An 18,661-nucleotide genomic window follows, 5' to 3' on the forward strand; every position below is an offset into this window, starting at 1 on the left:
ACTTCAAACCTGGCTAAAGCACAGGCAGGAGAGCCCCAGCCCACCTCAAGCTGAGCAGGGTCAGACAAGGCTCAGCACTGTTACCTTGGGCTTGGCTCTTGGCTTCAGCTGCTCCAGCTTCTTGGCTGCAGCCTCAATGGCAGCTGCTGCCCCCAGCAACTCGTTCTCAGCAATGACAGTGGGGTCTTCTGGGTCAACCCACTCCGTCCCTAGGAACACCGGGAAGCGAGGCAGGTTACACCTGTGCACAGCCTCATTTCTGACTCGCCCTACCTCCTCCATCAGCTGCTGAGCCCTCCACCCTAATCCCAGCCCTCAGTCCTGCCCCTTTGAGCAGGATCTTTCCTTACCTTTCATGGCCTCGGCTGCCTGGATGAGCTCGGTGACAGAGCTAGCCACGCGCTTGGAGTAGCCTGCCAGCTGCTGCTTCAGCTCGTGAGTCGGCTTCTGCAGGATCTGCGGGGAAGGAGCAGATGTAAGCACCTGGAAAACGGGGAGACTTCCTAGGGCTGTTTGGGGTGTGCTCCTCAGAGCAGGAGGGTGGGATCCCCCATCACCCTCCCACATCTGTACACATCAGGCACTGTCTGAGATGCTTTGTCGAGTGACCCTGGCTATTATCTTCCTGCCCCACGACGGGATGAGCTTCCCCACGGCCTTCCCACATCCACAGCTTTTGGGACATCTCGCAGACACAAGACCCTCAGCACAAGCCTTCCTGCATTCAGCAGTTACCCACTCCAATATTTCTCTCCTGCAAATCATTTCAAGCTCCAGAAGCATTTCCCCCCACCCCACCATTTTGGAGATTTGTCTGCAAACACAAGCTGGGCAAGGGGGGATACCCTGGAGCCACGTCCCAGCCTGGGAAGACTGGCCCCATTGGGACAAGGTGGCAGGCAGTGCCTTAAGGGTCCTTCACCCAGCTCAGGGGGACACATGCACACACCACAGCACATGTGTGCACACACATGGGGTCTGTACGAACAAGCAGAGCTCACTGCTGGCCCAACTCGCACCCCACAGGCAGCAGCTGCCCACCAGCTAGAGCAGGTGTGAGTACACACACACAAACACATGGACACGGGGTCCCTGTGGACACACACCAAGTGCCACCCCAGCACTGGGCTGGGCACACAGACAAGCCGTGAGCAAGGCTCATGCTGAGGTTAGAGACCAGCAGGCACCCCAACGTTGCCTTACTCACCGGCTGACAGGGAGGGAGGGAGAAGAGAGAAAAGAAAGCAGTGAACAGCCCAGCCAGGACACGCGGGCGCTTGGGGCTGGGGCACGGGGAGGGCAGGGGAAGGTGGGTGTTTTTCGGTGAGGGATGAAGGGCAGCCAAAAGGAGAGATGCCAACGAAGGATCAGAGATTCTGGGTGGGGAGCTGTGCTGCCATCGTCAGCTCATACTTCAGCCTTACAGGGCAGGGCAAGACCAGGCACCTGGATGAGGCTCTCATGGCTGGAGGAGCCAAATACACTCAGAGCTCTCCTCCTCACCCCCTTTACACCTCATTTCTCCCCACTCTGAGTTGCTTCACTGCAGTTTTCAGCCACTGGATCTCTCTGCTTTCTGAGGGAGAGACCCATTGTTACCAAATACCAAGTCCCCATGGAGGTTCAAATTCCTTCCCCTCCCCAGTGAAACATGCAGGCTTTCCCACTCCTCTGCTGGGAGCCACATTTCCCAGCCTGAGCCAAATATCCCTCATTCTTGAACCTTAACCATGCTTGTTCATGCTCCATGGAAGATACTGGTTCCCTTGGGGACACAGTGTACAGCAATGAACTTGCTGCTGCTGGGGAATGAGGCAGCACCCCATCTGCCATTTCCCCTCCCACTCCCCTAGATCCTTCCTGCTTGTGGCTTTCCAGGAACCTGCTGCCCTCTGATAAACAGGGCCCATGAGCTCCATTCCTGCCTTCCCAGACCAGAGTGCTCTGGAGGCTGGGGGAGTCATGGCTTTATCCTGGACTTGCATGGAGCCCTTCCAGCAGTCTTTACAGCTGCATGTGGCTCGGAGTACCTGAGATGATGACACATGGTGAGGGCCACTTTGTCCTCATAAGCACATCCAGCCTAAATACCAGATTATTAAGTCTGCTGTCTGCTCTGACAACGTGTTTAAAACTGCTAAATGGTCTCTGTCTGGAGCTGAAGGCACCCCGGAGGCTATGAGCTAAGATGCACCTCCAGTGACCATTTTAAGAGATGTACCAATGTATGATACTCAAAACGTTGCATGGTAGCAGGATGGCAACACCCAAAATACAGGGAAATGGCGTGCTCCTGCAAGTAGACTGACCTTAGGCACTGCCACGCTAAGTCATTAGCCTAATCATCTGTTAACAACAGGTCAGCCAGAGAATTTCTGCTCAGCACTCCAGCCTTGGCTGCCATGATTCACATGTGCCTGAAGCATCTTCCAGATAGATATTTGATCTAGATGCAGGGGACGGAAAACTCACTGCTCCCCTTGGAACTGTACCCCAGTGGTTACCTCCCTTGAATAAAACCACCCTTTGACTTCTCCTCTGCCTCAGCTTCCATTTCTAGCCATTGATTCCTGCCCACCTCCTCCTTCTGCTGCCAGTGCTGGTTATCCTCTGCCTAAAGGGGCTTTCCCTGCAGAAAACCAGAGTCTGGGCTCCACCACCTTGCATCTAGTGATCCTGGACTCTCACTAACCAGCTTAGTGAAACCTTGACACAGAGCTGACTCGCCCTCTATCTTTGTCCTGACCCTGGACAAAGGGAGGGATCTGACAGCTCCATGGGCTGGGTATGTGTATCCCCACAGTGCCCAACTCCACTTCTGTGATCTTGCCAAGAATGCAAACTGCTGGAAGGATCTCACTGGATCTTTTCTACCTTTCTTTTCTGCTAGTTTTAATTTGCTTCTTGTAAACTAATCTTGCAGCTGAAGTCCTTGGGAGGACTCAGTCAGAGGAAGACTGGATCAACAGTGCAGCGGGTGCTTGCAGTCATAATAGCTGCCACTGCAGGCACTGCCTGTGTCCCACACGTGCCTGCCCATCTCCCACACGTGCCCATCTCCCACACTGCTGTGACCTTAATAAGCTTTATTTTCTCACTGCCTGAAATCTTTTACTCCCACCACTTTTACTGGAAGCTGCACTTTTACAGGATTTTGCTACCGTGTTGTTGAATTTCCAGCCTCCATCTGTTTATGGCCAGTTAATCTCCATCTGTTGTTACACAAATACCTTTCTTCAGAGCCTGTTGAGCTCTCTGACATCTGCTTCCATGGCAGGGGCTCAGCCACATGCTGTGCCAGCACAAGCAGTGAAGGGAGCTGTGCAAAGATGTCAGGGGGAGGGGGTGAAGAGCCCAGAGAACCTTGGGGATCTGGGGAATACCTGGTCAGCCTCTGCCCACCCTGGGAACCGGGATGGGGACACTCACCACCAGCACGTGCTCCAGCAGCTCCAGGTAACCGTCGGCACACTCCTTGCCAAAGCGCAGCGCCCGCTGCCGCACGTCCCCACTCACCTCCGGGTGGTAGGCTGCTTCCTGAAACCCGGAGACAGGGACACATCCAGCACCATCCCTGCTGGCACCCACAGCCACCCACAAACTCGCGCTAGACCCACATCCCCTGCCTGCCCCACCTTGCAGGCGCGCAGCATGTCCGCGATGGCGCGGCGGCTCAGGTTAGCCGTGGCAATGACATCCTCCTGCCGACAGGAGTTGCCAGCGGCCACCGCTTTGGCCGTGGCCATCGTGATGCCTTTTGTCATGCGGATGAAGTCCTCTGGGGTGGAGACCTTGGCAGGAGGCACAGGGGAGGAGAATACCTGCGAGGGGAGAGGTGGCAGTGAGGCACAGGGCAGCAGCAGAGTGGGGTGGCAGCCACAGTGCCGCAGCTGTTACTCACGGCCACCTCTGGCTGTTACTCACGGCCACCTCTGGCTGTTACTCACAGCCACCTCTGGCTGTTACTCACAGCCACCTCTGGCTGTTACTCACGGCCACCTCTGGCTGTTACTCACGGCCAGCTCCTGGCGTATGTGCTCTATCGTGGCCTCCAGCGCCCGTGTCCCCTTCGTGGCCTCGTCCTCAACAGCCTTCACTGTTTTCAGCAAGGAAGTGACGTTTGTCACCATAACCTGTGGAAGAAAAAAGGAGAACCGGGTGAATCCTCACACAAGCTCTGGCCTGCTGCCACTACCTGTCCTTTTCTCGTGGTTTGGTCCAAAATGGTTCTGTCTCCATACTCCACTCACATTGTCTCATCTTGTTTTCCCACCAATGTCTGCTCTGCATGTTGTATCCCACCTTTTATGTGCCCCTTCCTCCTCTTTAGTCCTGACTGCCCCCAAGTTGTGCTTCTGCCCCCAGACAGGCAGAAAACTCTTCTGCTTTTTCTCCAGCCCTCCTGCTTCTTCCCCTCCCTCTCATCACACCCAGCACAGACCTTAGCAGAGTTCTTCAGCTGGTAGACAGCAGGGTCATCCCCAGCTTTGCCAGCAGCTGCCTTGGTGGCACCAATCAGGTCTCCAAGTGCCTTGGCCACATCCTTCACAGCATTGATCAAGACCACCTGGGGAGAGCAAGACCAGGGGAATGGTTTAGCTACAGTCACACTCAGGTGGCTCAGCAGTGAGAGATTTAGGCACCACAGGGCACAGAGGGAGTCCAGCTCAGCCAGCACCAGTCAAAGTCCAGCCCATCCTCTCCACAACACACAGGATCCAGCCCAGATCACCACATGACACCTGCAACCCTCAACACCTCCAAGCAAGCTGGAACTCAGCCCACACACCCCCTCCTTACCTGAGTTTCTGGGTCTTCAGATCCCAGGCTGGCAGCACCCAGCTTCACCACCTCTGCCAGGCGGGTGATGGTGGTCACAGAGGACTGGGCAGCCTGGGCTAGCTTCTCCTGGCTAGCTGTGGCGTTCTGCACCAACACCTTGGTGTCCTCCACAAGTGCCTTGGCTGTCTTCAAGATGCCCTCCCTGGGGTGAAGAAGGGAGTCAGGGAGAACAACTGCACACATGGTCCTTGGGGACAGAGAGACTGTGGATCTTGCATTTTATATGTACAAACTGGAGGGGAAACAGAGCCAGCATGACCTGAGCTTGGAGCTCTCCTTGGGGCTGGTCCACAACTCAGAAATACAGGAGATCACAGGACAGAGCCTGATGGGAGGTCTCTGGCTGAGCAGAGGCTGAACAAGGCGCTCACGTACCTGTGGTCAGCGAAGGTCTCTGAGTTCTCCCGGTTGAGGGTTCCTGCTGTAGCAAACATGATGGTGGTGTCAAGGTCAGCAATGATGCCAGAGACAGCACTGGCTGCTGTGATGCAGGCTTGTGTCCCACGGTTCCCAGCCTGAAGAGCTGCCAGCACGTGAGAAACCTGTGGGGTACGAGTAGAGTGACTGGGGGAGCAGAGCAGGTTCAGGGAACCCTCACCACACACACCTTCAACACCTCCCAGGACGGAGTCACTCCATACCAAGGAGAAAAACTGGGAATGTTTGATCTGGGCACCCCTTCTTAGCTTCCAGTTATTTATTTTTACCTTGCACCTATCGTGTTTGCTGGTCCAGGAGATACTGGACTCTGGTAGCTTTCAAACGAGTAAAATTTGCATAACAGGCATCAGAACAACACAACTTGTTTCTTCTTTAGCTGTTAAACTCATTTTCTGTACTTGGGCAAGCACTCACAGGAGAACAAGCTTCCTAATGGAAAGCAGTTGTGGAGAGGAAGGACCTGCAGGATGCCCTGAGCATGCAGACATGTGCCAGGCATGATAGACAAGTGTTTGTTTTGCTTTTGTGATTTTGCTTACAAGCACTGCTACTCTATCAACTAGAGATTTTAAGCTACGTTTTCATCTGTTATTCAGAAGAGTGCTCTTTAGATTGACTGCTGGACACAATGCACAAGCTGCAAGCTTGGCTGGAGACACAACAAACGCTTTGTCCAACACTGATTTGGAGAGCCCTGGGCTGTCACCAGTGTGTAGATCAGACTCTCCTGGCAGGCAGCCATCAGCACGTCAGCAGCACCTGGACACCTCACCCATCACAAGCACCAGCTGCTTTTATGGTGCCTGCAGAGGGGGATCCATCCTTCACCCCATCAGCTGGGCAGGGCAAGCATGGCTGAGAGCCAGCAGAAGCCAACAGGACCATGGGAGAACCTAGCATGGTGGCTCCAAGGCCACAGGGCTCAATCTAGCATCCCTCCCAACTCACCACGCTGCCACCCCTCCCTCTGGACCACCTACCTTCTCGGAAACCTTGCGTGCACTCTCTATCAGCTCCTTCTTGGTGTAGGCGTCGCTGGGGCTGCACTGCAGGGCTCCAGCCTTGGTGACCAGGGCGGCACAGCCGTGGCCCAGCTCCTGCACCCGGCGCTTGATGTGGGAGCCAATCTGGGAGGAACGTGTGCATGACAGAGTAAGCAGGGAACTTATCCCTGCATCTGTGATACCCGCTGGGAACCACCAGCCACCCAGCTCCTCTTTCCCAATCCTCCCACTCAGGAGTCAGAAAACGGAAACACGGCTTTGCTCCATGTTTCCACACTATGTTTCAGGGGAGGTGTGAATGCTGCCGCCCCCAGCTCTGATGGGAGGTTCAAGTGTCTCTATCCTCTGTTCTCACACCCCAGCAGCTCCTGCTCTGCCTCACACCACATTCCAGCAACCCCCCATGCTCGCACCTCCTCGTTCTCGGCAGTGAGAGCAGCCGGCTTGGCCTCTTGTGCCAGCTGCCCATAGTCATTGGTGAGTTGATTGGCCAGTGTGCCCAGCTCATCTGGGTTGGTGGTGGATTTGGTGACCTGTTGATGGAAGCAGAGCAAGAGTTGGACAAGGTAAGGAGGGTGGTTGCCTGTCTGGGTGGCAGGCAGTGCATTCTGCGATGACAGGCTTGTTTGCACCCACCATCTCCTGCACAGTCACAGCGATGGCCTTGGCTGTCTTCACCATTGTGGTCTGGTAGTCCACAAAGGTGCCCTCTGGCTCACCCATGGGCCCCTCGTCCAGCTGCAAGAGACCATCAGGAGATTCTGACTCCAGCTCTGGCTTACAAGGTCTTTGCCTTGTAAGGTTTGACCCTTACTCTTCCTCTCTCCCCCACCCCAGCCTTGGCCAGGTCCTCTCTATGCTCCCCTCACCTGGTTGATGGCTTGGGTAATGGAGTCCACCATGCCTCCTACAACACCTGCAGCACTGGCTGCCTCATTCAGGGTGGTGGTCAGGTCCTCCACTGCTTCCTTCATCATCTGCACAGCCTCTTCCAGAGCCTCCTGGGTGTGAGCAGCTTGCTGCAAGGATGAGCCAGAGTGAGGTAAGGTAAGGCTCCCCTCCCAACAGGGATGATGCACACTCACCCTGGGGTTTTCACGTCTGGTACATGCATGTGCACCATGTGCCCCAAAAGGATCCCTCACCACTAAGACATGTCCCTCACAGGCCCATGCTCACCTTGGGGTTCCCACCAGCCTCCTTGGCTGTGTACAGCATCTGCAGGGCGGATTCAGCCAGTGTTTTGGTCTGGTCCAGGAGGTTCATCTGCTGCTGGTGGTTGGGCGTTTTGGAGGCAGCGCCAATGGCTGCCATAATGAGAGGCTCAAAATATTGAGCCATCTGAGATACCTATAGAGAAGAGTAGCTTTAGCAACAGCAGTTTCAAGCCCCAGCTGCCTCGTACCTCCCCTCCCCATGCACCAAGTGCCTTGTCAGCCTCCACACCCCGGTTACCTTGTGCCCCAGCTGCGATGCCTCGGCTCGCGCTGCACTGGCCACAGGCTCGATCAGGTTGCTGATCTCCTGGACAGCTGTGATCATCTGGTTGTGCAAAGCCTGTGCAAAGAGAGGGTGTTGTGTGAGGCTGCAGCAGGGCTGCGGTCTGCATGCTGCTGAGAGGCGGGGAAAGGGCGCCCACCGCATTAGGTTTGCTACAGCATGTCCCTGACCCACCTCCTGGGAGATATCTTCTCGGGGGGCCAGCTGCTGGCTGATGGCAGCAAGGGAGGCCTGGTCCACCTCCCGCATGCATCTGTTCAGGACCTCAATGGCCTCGTCACACTCGCGCTGTCCTGGAGCTTTGTCCCTGTGTGACAGATGGATCAGGCAAGTGCTGCAGGTGCTATGCCATACCTTTGCCCCAAGCCTCAGCTGGTGCTGCTGAGGGGCAGGACCCCTCTCCTGGGCTTTGGGGCAACCCACTGTGATAATAGCCTGGGCACAGCAGCATGTGTTCCCATCAACCTGTGTGAGAATTGGAGGAGCAGCTCCCAGGCAGGACAAAATCCCATCCCTTGGCCTCCCCCCACCAGCAGTGGCCAAGGAGATGATGAGCCAAAACATCCTCAGGAATGCTCACTCACGACTCTGCTCACCTCATGTTGGTGATCAGCTTCTTGATGGAGTCTGAGACAGTGCGTGAGTGTCCAGCCAGCACTGACCACTGCGGTGGGTCCTTGGGATTGACAGCCAGAGAACGGGCAGTCTGGATGAGGCCGGCGGAGCTCTCTAGCATGGTCTTGGCTGAAGACACAATGGGCTCCATGGCTCTGCGCCCCTGCACAGGGAGACAATGGGATGGTGAGGTAAGGGACCGTGCATGGGAAGTCTCCCGTGACTCTTACCCTGGACCAGCTCCTTGAAGGCCAAGGCTTGCTGAAAACCTTCCCAATTGCAACCCCTCAGTGCACCAGCCCCACACTGGGACTCCATCCCAAGTTCGGGGAAGGCACAACTCCTCTCTACCCTACAGCAGCCCGTCACAGGCAGGCCATATCCTCCCTTTCCCTGCAGTATCCCACCTCTGGGCTGATTTGGGCAGGAACGGTGGCGAACTCTGGGTTGGAGGCGAAGGCTGTCAGGTTATCCACAGCCTCTATGAGAGGGGCGGTGGCAGCACGGCACCGCTCCCGGTTCTCCTCATTGAACTCGCCATCCAGGGCCTGGTGTGGAGAGACGAGAGCAGTTATCCAACCCCCACTGCGCCCTAACTCCCATCCCCACCATAGTGCCTCAGAAGGGAAACCGCACCTTGATGGTTTTCACCAGGTTAGCTGTGCTGTTGGCCACCTCCTTGGCCGACTGGACGAACTGGCGCTTGGCCACGGGGTTGGCGGTGCGGGAGGAGGCCAGGCGGCACGTGTTGCACAGGGCTGAGGTGTGTTTTGCTACAATGGTGGCTGCTGACAGCACCTGCAGGGGAAAGCAGAGTAAGGCAGGATCCACCATGACCCCCTACCCCCACAATTCTTTGTTCCCGCCCACCCTATATGGGGCACTAGTGATGACAGGAGTCTCTCCTGAGACTCAAGAAGGATCACCAAGGTCCTGTACGCCCACAGAGCCCTGCATCTGGACTGTCACCATTGCACTGAAGTTGCCAGCTGGTTCCTAGTGCAGTTGATGGGGCCTGATGAGACACCAGCCACCACCTTGGCTAACTCTTGGGACGCAGCTCTTCCAACTAGACATACAATTTCTTTTCGTGCAAGAAAATGCCTGTAATTGTGCCCCACCCCACACTCACCTGGGACTGGGTGCAGGCAGGGTCCACCAGGTTCTGGCAGGCCATTTGGATGGCTTGGTTAGCTCTGGCAAACTGAGTGGGGTCTACCAAGCCCTGCTGTCCAGCCTGGCTATTGGGGTCTGACACTCCCACAAGGTAGGCAGCCTAAGAGCATGACAGAGGTGGTGAGAGAGAGCCTGCACAGAGCAGGGGAGCTCAGAGCAGGCATAGGCTGCAGAGGAGCCTGGCAGCACTGTCCCATGGGGACAGGCTTGGAAGGGCAGGGGTGGGGTGCATATGGCAACTGTGCACCTGGGGTAATGCTCAGGACTGAGTGTGTCTTACCTGGGCAGCTGCCTCTGTCAGCCCACAAAGAGCTTTGGAGGCGGCACTGATGGAATCCCCAAACTCAGGCAGTTTGCTGTTCTTGGCATTCTGGGAGATGCCAGCCATGGACTCACCCAGCACCTGCAGGACACACCACACACTGGTTATGGACACCATCCGCTGCTACCACGGTGCTCCCAGGATCAGAGCTCACTGTGCTTTGTCAGTGGAGGAGGAACCACCTTCCCTTTGCGCCCACATCCTTCCCAAATCCTCTTGTCTTTCCTCAAACTTCCATTCCTACATCAGGGCTCACCTTGGAGTTCTCCATGACGCTGTCGAGGCAGTTGAAGTAGGACATGTCATTGACAGTCTGGGTGGGGTTCTCCAACAGCTCCTTCACCGTCTGCAGGGATAAGGGTGTCACATCCAGAGGAAGGTTCTGCATCCTTCACTTGCACTCCTCTTTGCTCCCTCCTGCCCCTTGCAGCGCTCCTCCCTCCCCCCATCTCAGCCTCTCCACTGTCTTGTCAAGACGTGGCTTCTCACCTCCAGCTCCCGCAGGGCATTGTCACACTCCTTCTGGCCTGGGGCCTGCTGGGTGCACATGGTGATCAGCTGGTTAATGCTGTCGGTCACAGCCCTGCCAGGGACATGAGAAAAAGACACATGGATCAATGCCTGCCTCACCACCTAGGCTCACTGCTATGACCAGCAGTTCCTCCTACCGTGCCGCTGCTGCCAGCTGATTCTTGAGGTTGGGGGCTGCAGGGTCAGCAGAGAGAGCCTTTGCAGCCAGCAGCAGCTTGCTGGAGGACATGGAGATGCTCTTCAAGTTCGACACCACCTGTGCCTGGTCTTCCTTATTCTGCAAGGAGCCAAGAAGTGTTATCTGCAGCAGGTTTCCAAAGTCCATACCCACCCTGGATCTTCTCTGGTGATTTTCAAGCTGAGCCAGTTCCTTTCACCCAACTTCTTCACCAACAGCAATTCTCACTGAACCAACTCAAGCCACCTTCTCCCTGCTGCTGTGGTTTTGCACAGCTCCAGACCCCATCCCACCAACTGCGTTGGCCACAGCCACACTAACCACCACTGCCTGGCCTCCCTGCCTGTGGTCAGCCACCTCCTCAGGCATCCCAAACCTCTCACTATACCCAGGACACCACAACAGGCATTTACTCTCACCGGGGACTGGCCGGCCATCTCCACTCCTGCCTGCAGGAACTCATTGAAGTCCTGCCCAAATTTGCCAGAGGACTTGGCCAGGTCTTGAGGGGTGCCACGTGATGCCTGTACCAGCTCGTTGGCAGACTGGTTGAGCCCCGCAGCTGCCTGGTTCAGCTGGCTCTGTGCCTCCTGGAAGCTCTTGGTGCTGGGAGGAAACTGGAAGGAGGCAAACGGTTAGGAGGGGCAGCAAGGTGAATGGAGGTGGAGGCTGAAAATATGGTACATGCTTGGGGATATGCTTAGAGGAATCTGATGCAGTTGGACTGCCTTGCATCACAAGACTTCCCCCTTTGGCTCACCGAATCCGCGAGCAGCCTCTTGCTGGCCTCTCCCACCATGCGGATGGCAGCATCCACGTCACGCTGCCCTGGCAGGCAGTTAACGCAGCGGTTCAGGGCCTGTGACACTGCCTTGGCCACCTGCAGAGAAGCAAAGACTGGTCACCATCTCCCAGCCAGCCTCACATCCTTTCCACAGCCTGACAGGGCACACCGGGGTACCCGCTCTCCCCACCTGGGCCAGGCGCTGCTGGCTCTCTGGGTCACCAGGCTTGGCCACTGCCTTTCGCGCCTCCTCGATGAGGTTGTTGGCTTTATCCATGACGTCGCTGGCACACTCCAGCATGGCATTCTGTGCCTGAGGGTTGGAGGTGTTGGCCGCCACACCACGGGCAGCCTGGCTGAGCGAGCGCAGGGCCTGGGCCACTTCCCGGGCAGCGATTCCTGTGGGGATGGAGAGGTCAGTGCCCGTCAGCTCAGTGCCCCCTCTTCCAGCCCTGCTGCTGAGGCCAGTACCTGTGTAGTTCTCATTGCCCTGGGCCACCTCTCCCAGGAGGTGAGCGATGGCGGAGCTGACGGCTTTGGTGCTGTTCCCCAGGTCCTGGGCACACTTCTCCATCTGCAGGAGGATGAGTTGGGACATGTTGGTGAGCTGCCCCAGAGTCCACCCTGCATCACCCTGAGCCACCCTTTCCTGTGCCCTCACCGTCTCTCCTGGCAGAGGCTTGAGCTTGCCATCGCGGGCAGCTGCCTTGGCTTCCTGCAAGTCCCTCTCCAGGCTCTGCACCAGACCCAGTGCAGAGTCTATCTCCAGGGGTCCACACGCCTCCTGAGCCTGTGATGGGGCAGAAGGGAAGGTGAGAAGGTGACCACTGAGCCCACCTGGCTGCGGCAGATAACACGACCTGCCACCGGGCTATCCCCACTGTCCTCTCCTGCTCTGCACAGCCAGCTGCACTCTCCTGCTGTGGGATGGGAGACCCAGCCTCTCACCTTCTGGGCTGCTGTGCGGAGCTCAGCCAGAGCTGCAGCCAAGTTCTTGGCACACTGGCTGAGCTGCATCGCAGAGGCTTGGTCCGTGATGGTGGGGACAGTGGCCTTGGCTGCAGCTACCATCTTCCCACCAGGCTGTCAGGCCAAAACAAAAAGCAGTGAAAAGGGGATGAACATGCAGCATGTCAGTTGAACATATACAGAAGGTCTTCCAGTATCTTAGGAGGGCCAGGCATGGTAGGAAAGCTGTAATGCCAGAGCTGGCATGGGAAGCTCTGGGCAGCGTGGGTACCTGCAGGAAGTTCTGACTGGCAGCAATGAGAGCCAGCTGGGCGCTGGGGCTGTCTGGCTGGGACTGGCTTCCTCGCACACCCTGCACCAGCATTGGGATCTGCTCTGCCACCACCTGCCAGAGAAAAACGGTCACCAGAGAACCATGGTCAGAAGAAGATGGATCCAACCCAGGACTGGCAATCAAAGGATCAGCTCCTGGGGGGCCTGAGTGAGGACCCCAAGGTCCCGTCTGTCCACTGTGGCTGATGGGAGATGGGATGGGGAGGAGCACAGGCCCAGTCCTTACCTTGCAGCTCTGCACCAGCTGCTGCTGGGCAGCAGGGTTCTTGTTGGAGGAGGAGGCGTGCTGCGCAGCAGCGATGGTCTGGGTGGCGGAGGCGGCGGCCTGCTTGGCTGCATGCTGGCACAGGGAGGCATGAGTTAACACTGGCAGCAGGGCAGTCTGTCTCGAGCCACCCCCCACGCACCAGGGCCCATCTGCCCTAAACAGCTTCTCCTGTGCCTATATCTGTGACACTGGAGCATACCCAGCACCCTCGATGCCCAGCGCCCCAAAGTAACACGGTGCACACAAGGGAAGGGAAGGGAGGTCTCTGCATGATGCAGCACAGACACTGTGCCTGAAAAGGACTTTATTCTGCTGGAGAATGCAGGGATGTGGGGGCTCCTGGTCAGGCCTTGCTCGCTGACTGTGCCTGTTTGCCCTCCACAGACCCTTGCCCAGCATCTCACCTCCAGCTTGTGTACGAGCTTCTTCTTGATGGCATTCTGGGCTGCAGCATTGGTTGCCATGCGCAGCCCCTCTGCTGCCTCGCGCAGCCGCTGCTGCTGCTCCTCACTGTCCGGGTGGGCTGCAGCTCCCTGGAGAGAGCAGAAAACCCATCACACCTTGCAGGGACCACGGAGTCCCTCGTCCTCCTGAAGCAGCACACGCTCTGACCTGATGCCACAGAGTCCCCCACAAGGTAGCCTGGCTACTTATGGTGCTGGGGAGATGTCCAAAGCCTCTCCAGTAGAGCCCAACAGCAGGAGAGGGAACAGCTCCTCTGCTACCACCCACAGCTCTGGGATGAGCCTACCCCACTGCACAGGTCCCTTACTCTGGGAACTGCTGCCCCACCCAGGGGTTGCTCGTCCCCTCCCCAGCACTGAGCCAACAGTGTTGGACAGGGCTGGGGGCCAAAGCCAGCATCCACCCTCCCCCATGCACTCACCTTCGCAGCCTCCACCATCTTGGCAGTGGCATCAGCCAGGATCTTGGCTGCACTCAGAAGCTTGCGTGAATTCTCCAGGTCAGTCTCTCCCTCAGCGTCGGCTTTGATGGCATTGACAAGGTCTGAGGTGGCCTGGGCTAGAATACGAGCCTGACGCACCATCTCCCCTGGAACAGAATGGAAGTGAGGCCCATTAGCAAGCCCCAAGGGCTCCCCACTACTTCACTATCCACCATGCTCTAATGTGGGTGCCATCAGCTGCTCTCACCTGCATCGCCCATGGAGCTGAATATGTTCTCGGTGACGTTGAGGATGGTGTCAGTGGCCTGGTCGTAGCGCCCGATGGGCTGCCCGCCCAAGGCGTGCTGCTTGATGTGCTGCAGCAGGTCATTGAGGGCCTGGGTGACAGCCGTGGCTGCCACCCCCACCTGCTTCAGGAGCTGGTCATCACTGGTGGCTGCCTTGGAGGCCTCCACGCAGCCCTCAGCTGACTTGGCCACCAACTTGCCAGCCTCAATCAGTTGCTCCTGGCAGACTGGGGAACTGATTGTGGGAGCCACAACCTGGAAGGGAGGAGAAAGGTTGGGCAGTGAGTGTGGTAGGCTCCTTGTAGGGGCTGTGCAGGGACAGCTATCCCAAACTTCTGCTCCTCCAAAGAGGGTACTCCTTGCTTGGGCACAGTAGCAGGGACCCAGTCAGAGGCAGCCCACACTCCCTGTGCCACACTCCCAAAGTCCTGCCTTAGGACATGTGATTCTGGCACACCTAGGACCCCACCATGAAGCTGCCCCCCCGCCAGGTGAAGCTTGCAGCCACGCTGAGGCAAGGGTTAACCTTGCTGCTTACCTTGGTGCAGGCCACGAGCTGGGAGGTGGAGAGGGCGCACTGGGTGGCCGCAGCGATCACCTGTGTCTGCAGCGCTGCGTCTTCCGTTTTCTGAGCCACGTTCTTGGCTTTGAGCACCAGTGTAGCAGCAGCACTGGCCACTGCCTTCGCCAGCTGCATAAGCATGTCCTGAGAGGGGACAGAAAGGGTCAGCGAGGCAGCCATGGCAGTGGGAATGGCCGCAGCCATCTGCAGGGCTCTCGTGAAATATTCAGAGGGGTAATGTGAGCTCTCAGGGGCCTTTCATCCACTCTGTCCCAGCACCAGCAGCACTGAATACCTGGCAGCACCTTGACCCCATCTTTTCTGTGTCCTACAGCTGGCTCTGAGAGGCAGCCTGCACTGCCACAAACACTACCCACAGCAGCTCGGGCAATGCTCAGCATCATCCCAACACCCACTCCCTAGGCAGCCATCCTTCCTTGATTGTACTGCTGGTACTGCCTGGATTTGCATGGGATTTGCAAACATTTGAACACAGCAAAAAAATGACAAACCCTTACAGTCAAATGGCAGGTGCAAGCCACTCATGGCACAGACACACTGGGGACAGCTGCCAGTCTACAGGCTCATACCACTGGCTCATCCCACCAGCAAGAGGTGAGCAGGAGATGCTCTGATCACCTGTACTGCAGGCATGCCAGCTATTTTCTATTCTAGCTTGTTGGCTCATCTCTGCTGTTATTCCTGGGGCTAAAGGAGAGGTACCTGACAACGCAACCAGCCTCCTCTCCCCAGGGTGGCAGGAACGCCATGAGGCCACTCTGCTAGCACACAACAAGCAGTAACCAATACAGCAAACTGCTTTCCTGCAGGGCATCAGACATGACAGGACGCTGCAGCCCTCAGGATTAGCCCCTGCAGCACATTGCCAGTGAAAACTGGCAGCATTAGTGCTAAACATCAAATGCTTGGAGCAAAGACCCTGGTAGGGCAGGGCAGGGCTCTCTGCCTGTTGCCAACCTCCTGCTGTGAGCGCTCACAGTGAGTGGCCCCACACTCCCTGACAGGGAAACCTCCAGCCATCAAACCAGAAGTGTCACAGCATCCCCTCGCCTCCTGCAAGCCAAGACTACTTCCACTACAATCCGCCACCTTTTGCGACAGGAGGAAAGATCGGAGAGTGCATGCACCCATTTTCAGAGTCCCCAAACCACTGCATCCGAGTCCAAGGAGGGAAGTAGATACACTCGGGTCTGACACCTGTGAGGCAGAACTTACTGCTGTACAACTGCAAATTGTCTTCCAGGTCCTAAATCTGCCCCTTGGGGATGCTTTGTCCTGGCACTGCTGCCTGGTCAAGCATGGCTTCCTGCCCTGGTGCTAGCTTTTCTGTTCCCTTTGGATATTTGTCAAGGCCTTTCTGCTCATGTCGAGGCTGTGTGGCTGCCATGAACAGAAACCCCTTCTTTCCGGAGTCTGTTTTGAACTACACTACGGCTGGATCCTTCTGCCCAGCACAGTGTGCTAACCTCCCTTGTGCTGGAAGGAGCAGTCATGGGAAAACCAGCCAGCTGGAAGTCAGCTCATCTAAAACCTCCCCATAAGGCTCCAGCTATCCTGGGCCTCCAATGGGGGTAGCAGGCAGGCAGCTCCCACAGGCAGGGAGCAGCAGGCAGGAGCTGCAAGGGAGGACTCCCAGAGCAGCGACCCGAATGTATGGACTTCTGAGAGCCAATCACCAGGAAAGCAGAATTTTTCAAGAGCCCTTCTCCAAAGAGTTCAGATGACAGTTCCCAGAGGAGCACCCCTCATGTCGGAGACGGCAGGGACCACCAAGCCATGCCTACAGCCCTGTTTTACCGTCTTTGGTTCAGAGGCAGGCAGGATCCAAGTACACCGGCTTTCTGGGATCTACACGGGAATCCACAAGATAAGAGGTGTTATATCACAGTGGCACTAGGGACAGAGATGGGCAATGGCCTGTCCCCTCCCCGACGAAGTCACCACTGGTACCAGACACACTTCGACCCAGAGCCCTCCTGCCAGGTCCTGTGCAAAGGTTGACGGATTTAGGGAGTGGGTGTCCCTGGTAGCCGCTGGGTGCACTCACCTGGAACCGGGGGTCGGTGTCGCTCTCCCCGATCTGCTGCAGCAGCTCTCCGCTGGTCTGGCCCACGAGGCCGGCAGCCTGCAGGAGATTCTGGCGAGGCTGCAAGGAACATGGCATAATCAACACCGGGCCTGTGAGCAAACCCTAAAACCCCACTCAATGGTTCCCCTCAGCTTCCCCCTTCCCCTGGGCCCCACAGCCACTCCTGCCCCCACCTCAGCGCTGGCAGGCTGTGCTGTTTTCAGCAGGTCTGAGACGGCACTGGCCAGGTTTTTGGCTGCCTGCAGAAGCTGCCGCCCATTCCCTCCCTCGTCTTCCATCAGCGCAGCCAGCAGCTTCACGCCCTTGGACATCTCCGTCAGGTTGGAAGAGATGGTGGTGACGGCGCAGCCCACGGCGGTATAGTCCGTGTCTGCTGGATCCCCTGCCCAGGAAGGAGACAAGATAAGATGGAATGCACTCCAAGTGATGCTCCAAGAGCATCCACACACCTGTCACTGATGTGGTTTTTCTTTCCAGGAGCAGGGGGAGAGACCCTCTGGCTCCTGAGCCTGAAAGGTTGCTGTATCAGCTGAGATTTGGCAGGGGAGCCTGGGGAAAGGGAGCTGCACTGTGCCATGGCTATGCCTCAAGCTATGGCACAGACCGGGCAACATGCTTCTGGTCCAGATCATGGCTGGTCAGCTAGGGGCTGAGAGGAAGGACTGGGCAGAGCACAGGCAGGGGTCTAAAAGACAGGTGAGCTGTGGAGGATGGCCAGCTCTACAGGGATATCAGTAGCCTTTGGGGTTGATTTATTTCTAGCTGGGGCAGGCTGGCACCTCCAGTTTATGATGGAAGGCAGGAGCCCTGTCCTTCAACCAAACAACAGAGAGCCTTCTCCAGAACTGGGGCATCCCTCTTCTCCAACCCTCCACATACCTGCAGTGAGGTTGACCACTGAGGCTGTGCCAGCAGTGATAGCATCCACTTGGGAGTGGATCTCATGCTTAGACTCATCCATTTTGTTTTTGCGCCAAGCTTTGGATGCCTGAAATGGGGAGAACAAGATCAGGAGATGGTGGCAGAGGTGGTGGGTAGCAGCACACATGCTCATATAGAAGAACACAGGGAAGAGGATATAAGGAAAAGACAAGGAAGACCTGTGACCACCCAAAACTCTCCAGTCCATTCTGAACAAGCAACACAGTCAAATGTCCCCTCCATATCTGCCCGCAGGGTGGGATACTGTGGGAACAAGCTCAGTCACTCTGCACCTGCATTTAGTTAATCAGAATCAAAAGGGAGGATTGACCTTGGCTAAGTGCTTTGAGGGAGAGAAAGTTATGTCTCAAAGTGGAAAACCACTTTAACTAGCCTGCATAAGCGTGTGATTTTCTCTCATGGCTGAACACAGCTACCACTTGATGCAAGTGTAAATGTGTGGCATCAAGGCACTGGTTTGGGACGATCCTGGGAATTCCAGTTAACTAAAGGAAAAACTCCAGGTGCTGTTTATGAGAGATTATGAATAAAAGGGGAATGCCGAAAAGTGTCAGGGGACAAGACCTGAAATCGGACTCTGTGTGTGCAGCCCCATTTTCTCCTTCAGCACCCATACCTGGCGCCGCCATCTCTTTTCAGGCAGCAGATCTTCCAGGAGCTGCTGGCACTTCTCCTGGGAATGTGACCAGCCTCACCCAGCCCACCTAACAACCTCCAGCAAGGTCCACCCCCAGCACACCATGTCCACCTGGCACTCACAGCATCCTGCCCGAGGGGTGGCAAGGTCTCGAAGTCGTCCAGCGTGGCCTGAGCTGCATGCACAGCCTGCATGCTTGAGTTGATGGTGCCAGTCAGAGCTTGCTGGGCTGAGGTCTGCAAACACAGAGACA

General features: G+C 56.7%; 1 protein-coding gene across 3 annotated transcripts in view; it reads right to left on the minus strand.

Moving 5' to 3' along the window:
* Positions 1 to 18,661, minus strand: part of TLN1 (talin 1) — a 35,452-nt gene that overhangs the window by 3,573 nt on the left and 13,218 nt on the right. Inside the window, exons 14-53 of one of the 3 annotated variants that reach the window (XM_051804416.1) lie at positions 18,531 to 18,644; positions 17,709 to 17,817; positions 17,003 to 17,211; positions 16,788 to 16,886; positions 16,538 to 16,588; positions 14,696 to 14,863; positions 14,118 to 14,412; positions 13,850 to 14,016; positions 13,368 to 13,496; positions 12,922 to 13,035; positions 12,634 to 12,747; positions 12,342 to 12,476; positions 12,055 to 12,183; positions 11,865 to 11,967; positions 11,584 to 11,792; positions 11,370 to 11,489; positions 11,029 to 11,226; positions 10,569 to 10,708; positions 10,390 to 10,483; positions 10,157 to 10,246; positions 9,859 to 9,981; positions 9,535 to 9,678; positions 9,039 to 9,200; positions 8,810 to 8,950; positions 8,384 to 8,565; positions 7,962 to 8,094; positions 7,743 to 7,844; positions 7,467 to 7,637; positions 7,157 to 7,306; positions 6,924 to 7,025; positions 6,701 to 6,820; positions 6,264 to 6,410; positions 5,218 to 5,384; positions 4,801 to 4,984; positions 4,442 to 4,567; positions 4,017 to 4,133; positions 3,636 to 3,821; positions 3,430 to 3,537; positions 351 to 456; positions 85 to 209 (exon numbers count right to left, since the gene is read on the minus strand). In XM_051804416.1, coding sequence (XP_051660376.1) covers positions 85 to 209; positions 351 to 456; positions 3,430 to 3,537; positions 3,636 to 3,821; positions 4,017 to 4,133; positions 4,442 to 4,567; positions 4,801 to 4,984; positions 5,218 to 5,384; positions 6,264 to 6,410; positions 6,701 to 6,820; positions 6,924 to 7,025; positions 7,157 to 7,306; positions 7,467 to 7,637; positions 7,743 to 7,844; positions 7,962 to 8,094; positions 8,384 to 8,565; positions 8,810 to 8,950; positions 9,039 to 9,200; positions 9,535 to 9,678; positions 9,859 to 9,981; positions 10,157 to 10,246; positions 10,390 to 10,483; positions 10,569 to 10,708; positions 11,029 to 11,226; positions 11,370 to 11,489; positions 11,584 to 11,792; positions 11,865 to 11,967; positions 12,055 to 12,183; positions 12,342 to 12,476; positions 12,634 to 12,747; positions 12,922 to 13,035; positions 13,368 to 13,496; positions 13,850 to 14,016; positions 14,118 to 14,412; positions 14,696 to 14,863; positions 16,538 to 16,588; positions 16,788 to 16,886; positions 17,003 to 17,211; positions 17,709 to 17,817; positions 18,531 to 18,644 — 5,583 coding nt within the window. Of the gene's footprint in view, positions 1 to 84; positions 210 to 350; positions 457 to 3,429; positions 3,538 to 3,635; positions 3,908 to 3,953; positions 4,134 to 4,441; positions 4,568 to 4,800; positions 4,985 to 5,217; positions 5,385 to 6,263; positions 6,411 to 6,700; positions 6,821 to 6,923; positions 7,026 to 7,156; positions 7,307 to 7,466; positions 7,638 to 7,742; positions 7,845 to 7,961; positions 8,095 to 8,383; positions 8,566 to 8,809; positions 8,951 to 9,038; positions 9,201 to 9,534; positions 9,679 to 9,858; positions 9,982 to 10,156; positions 10,247 to 10,389; positions 10,484 to 10,568; positions 10,709 to 11,028; positions 11,227 to 11,369; positions 11,490 to 11,583; positions 11,793 to 11,864; positions 11,968 to 12,054; positions 12,184 to 12,341; positions 12,477 to 12,633; positions 12,748 to 12,921; positions 13,036 to 13,367; positions 13,497 to 13,849; positions 14,017 to 14,117; positions 14,413 to 14,695; positions 14,864 to 16,537; positions 16,589 to 16,787; positions 16,887 to 17,002; positions 17,212 to 17,708; positions 17,818 to 18,530; positions 18,645 to 18,661 lie in introns of those variants that run through there. The other 2 variants (XM_051804417.1, XM_051804418.1) reach the window with 2 other exon arrangements.

This window comes from Manacus candei, unplaced genomic scaffold (assembly GCF_025592945.1).
Source record: "Manacus candei isolate 608988 ecotype Guabito, Panama unplaced genomic scaffold, ASM2559294v1 h1tg000061l, whole genome shotgun sequence".
Classification (NCBI taxonomy): domain Eukaryota; kingdom Metazoa; phylum Chordata; class Aves; order Passeriformes; family Pipridae; genus Manacus; species Manacus candei.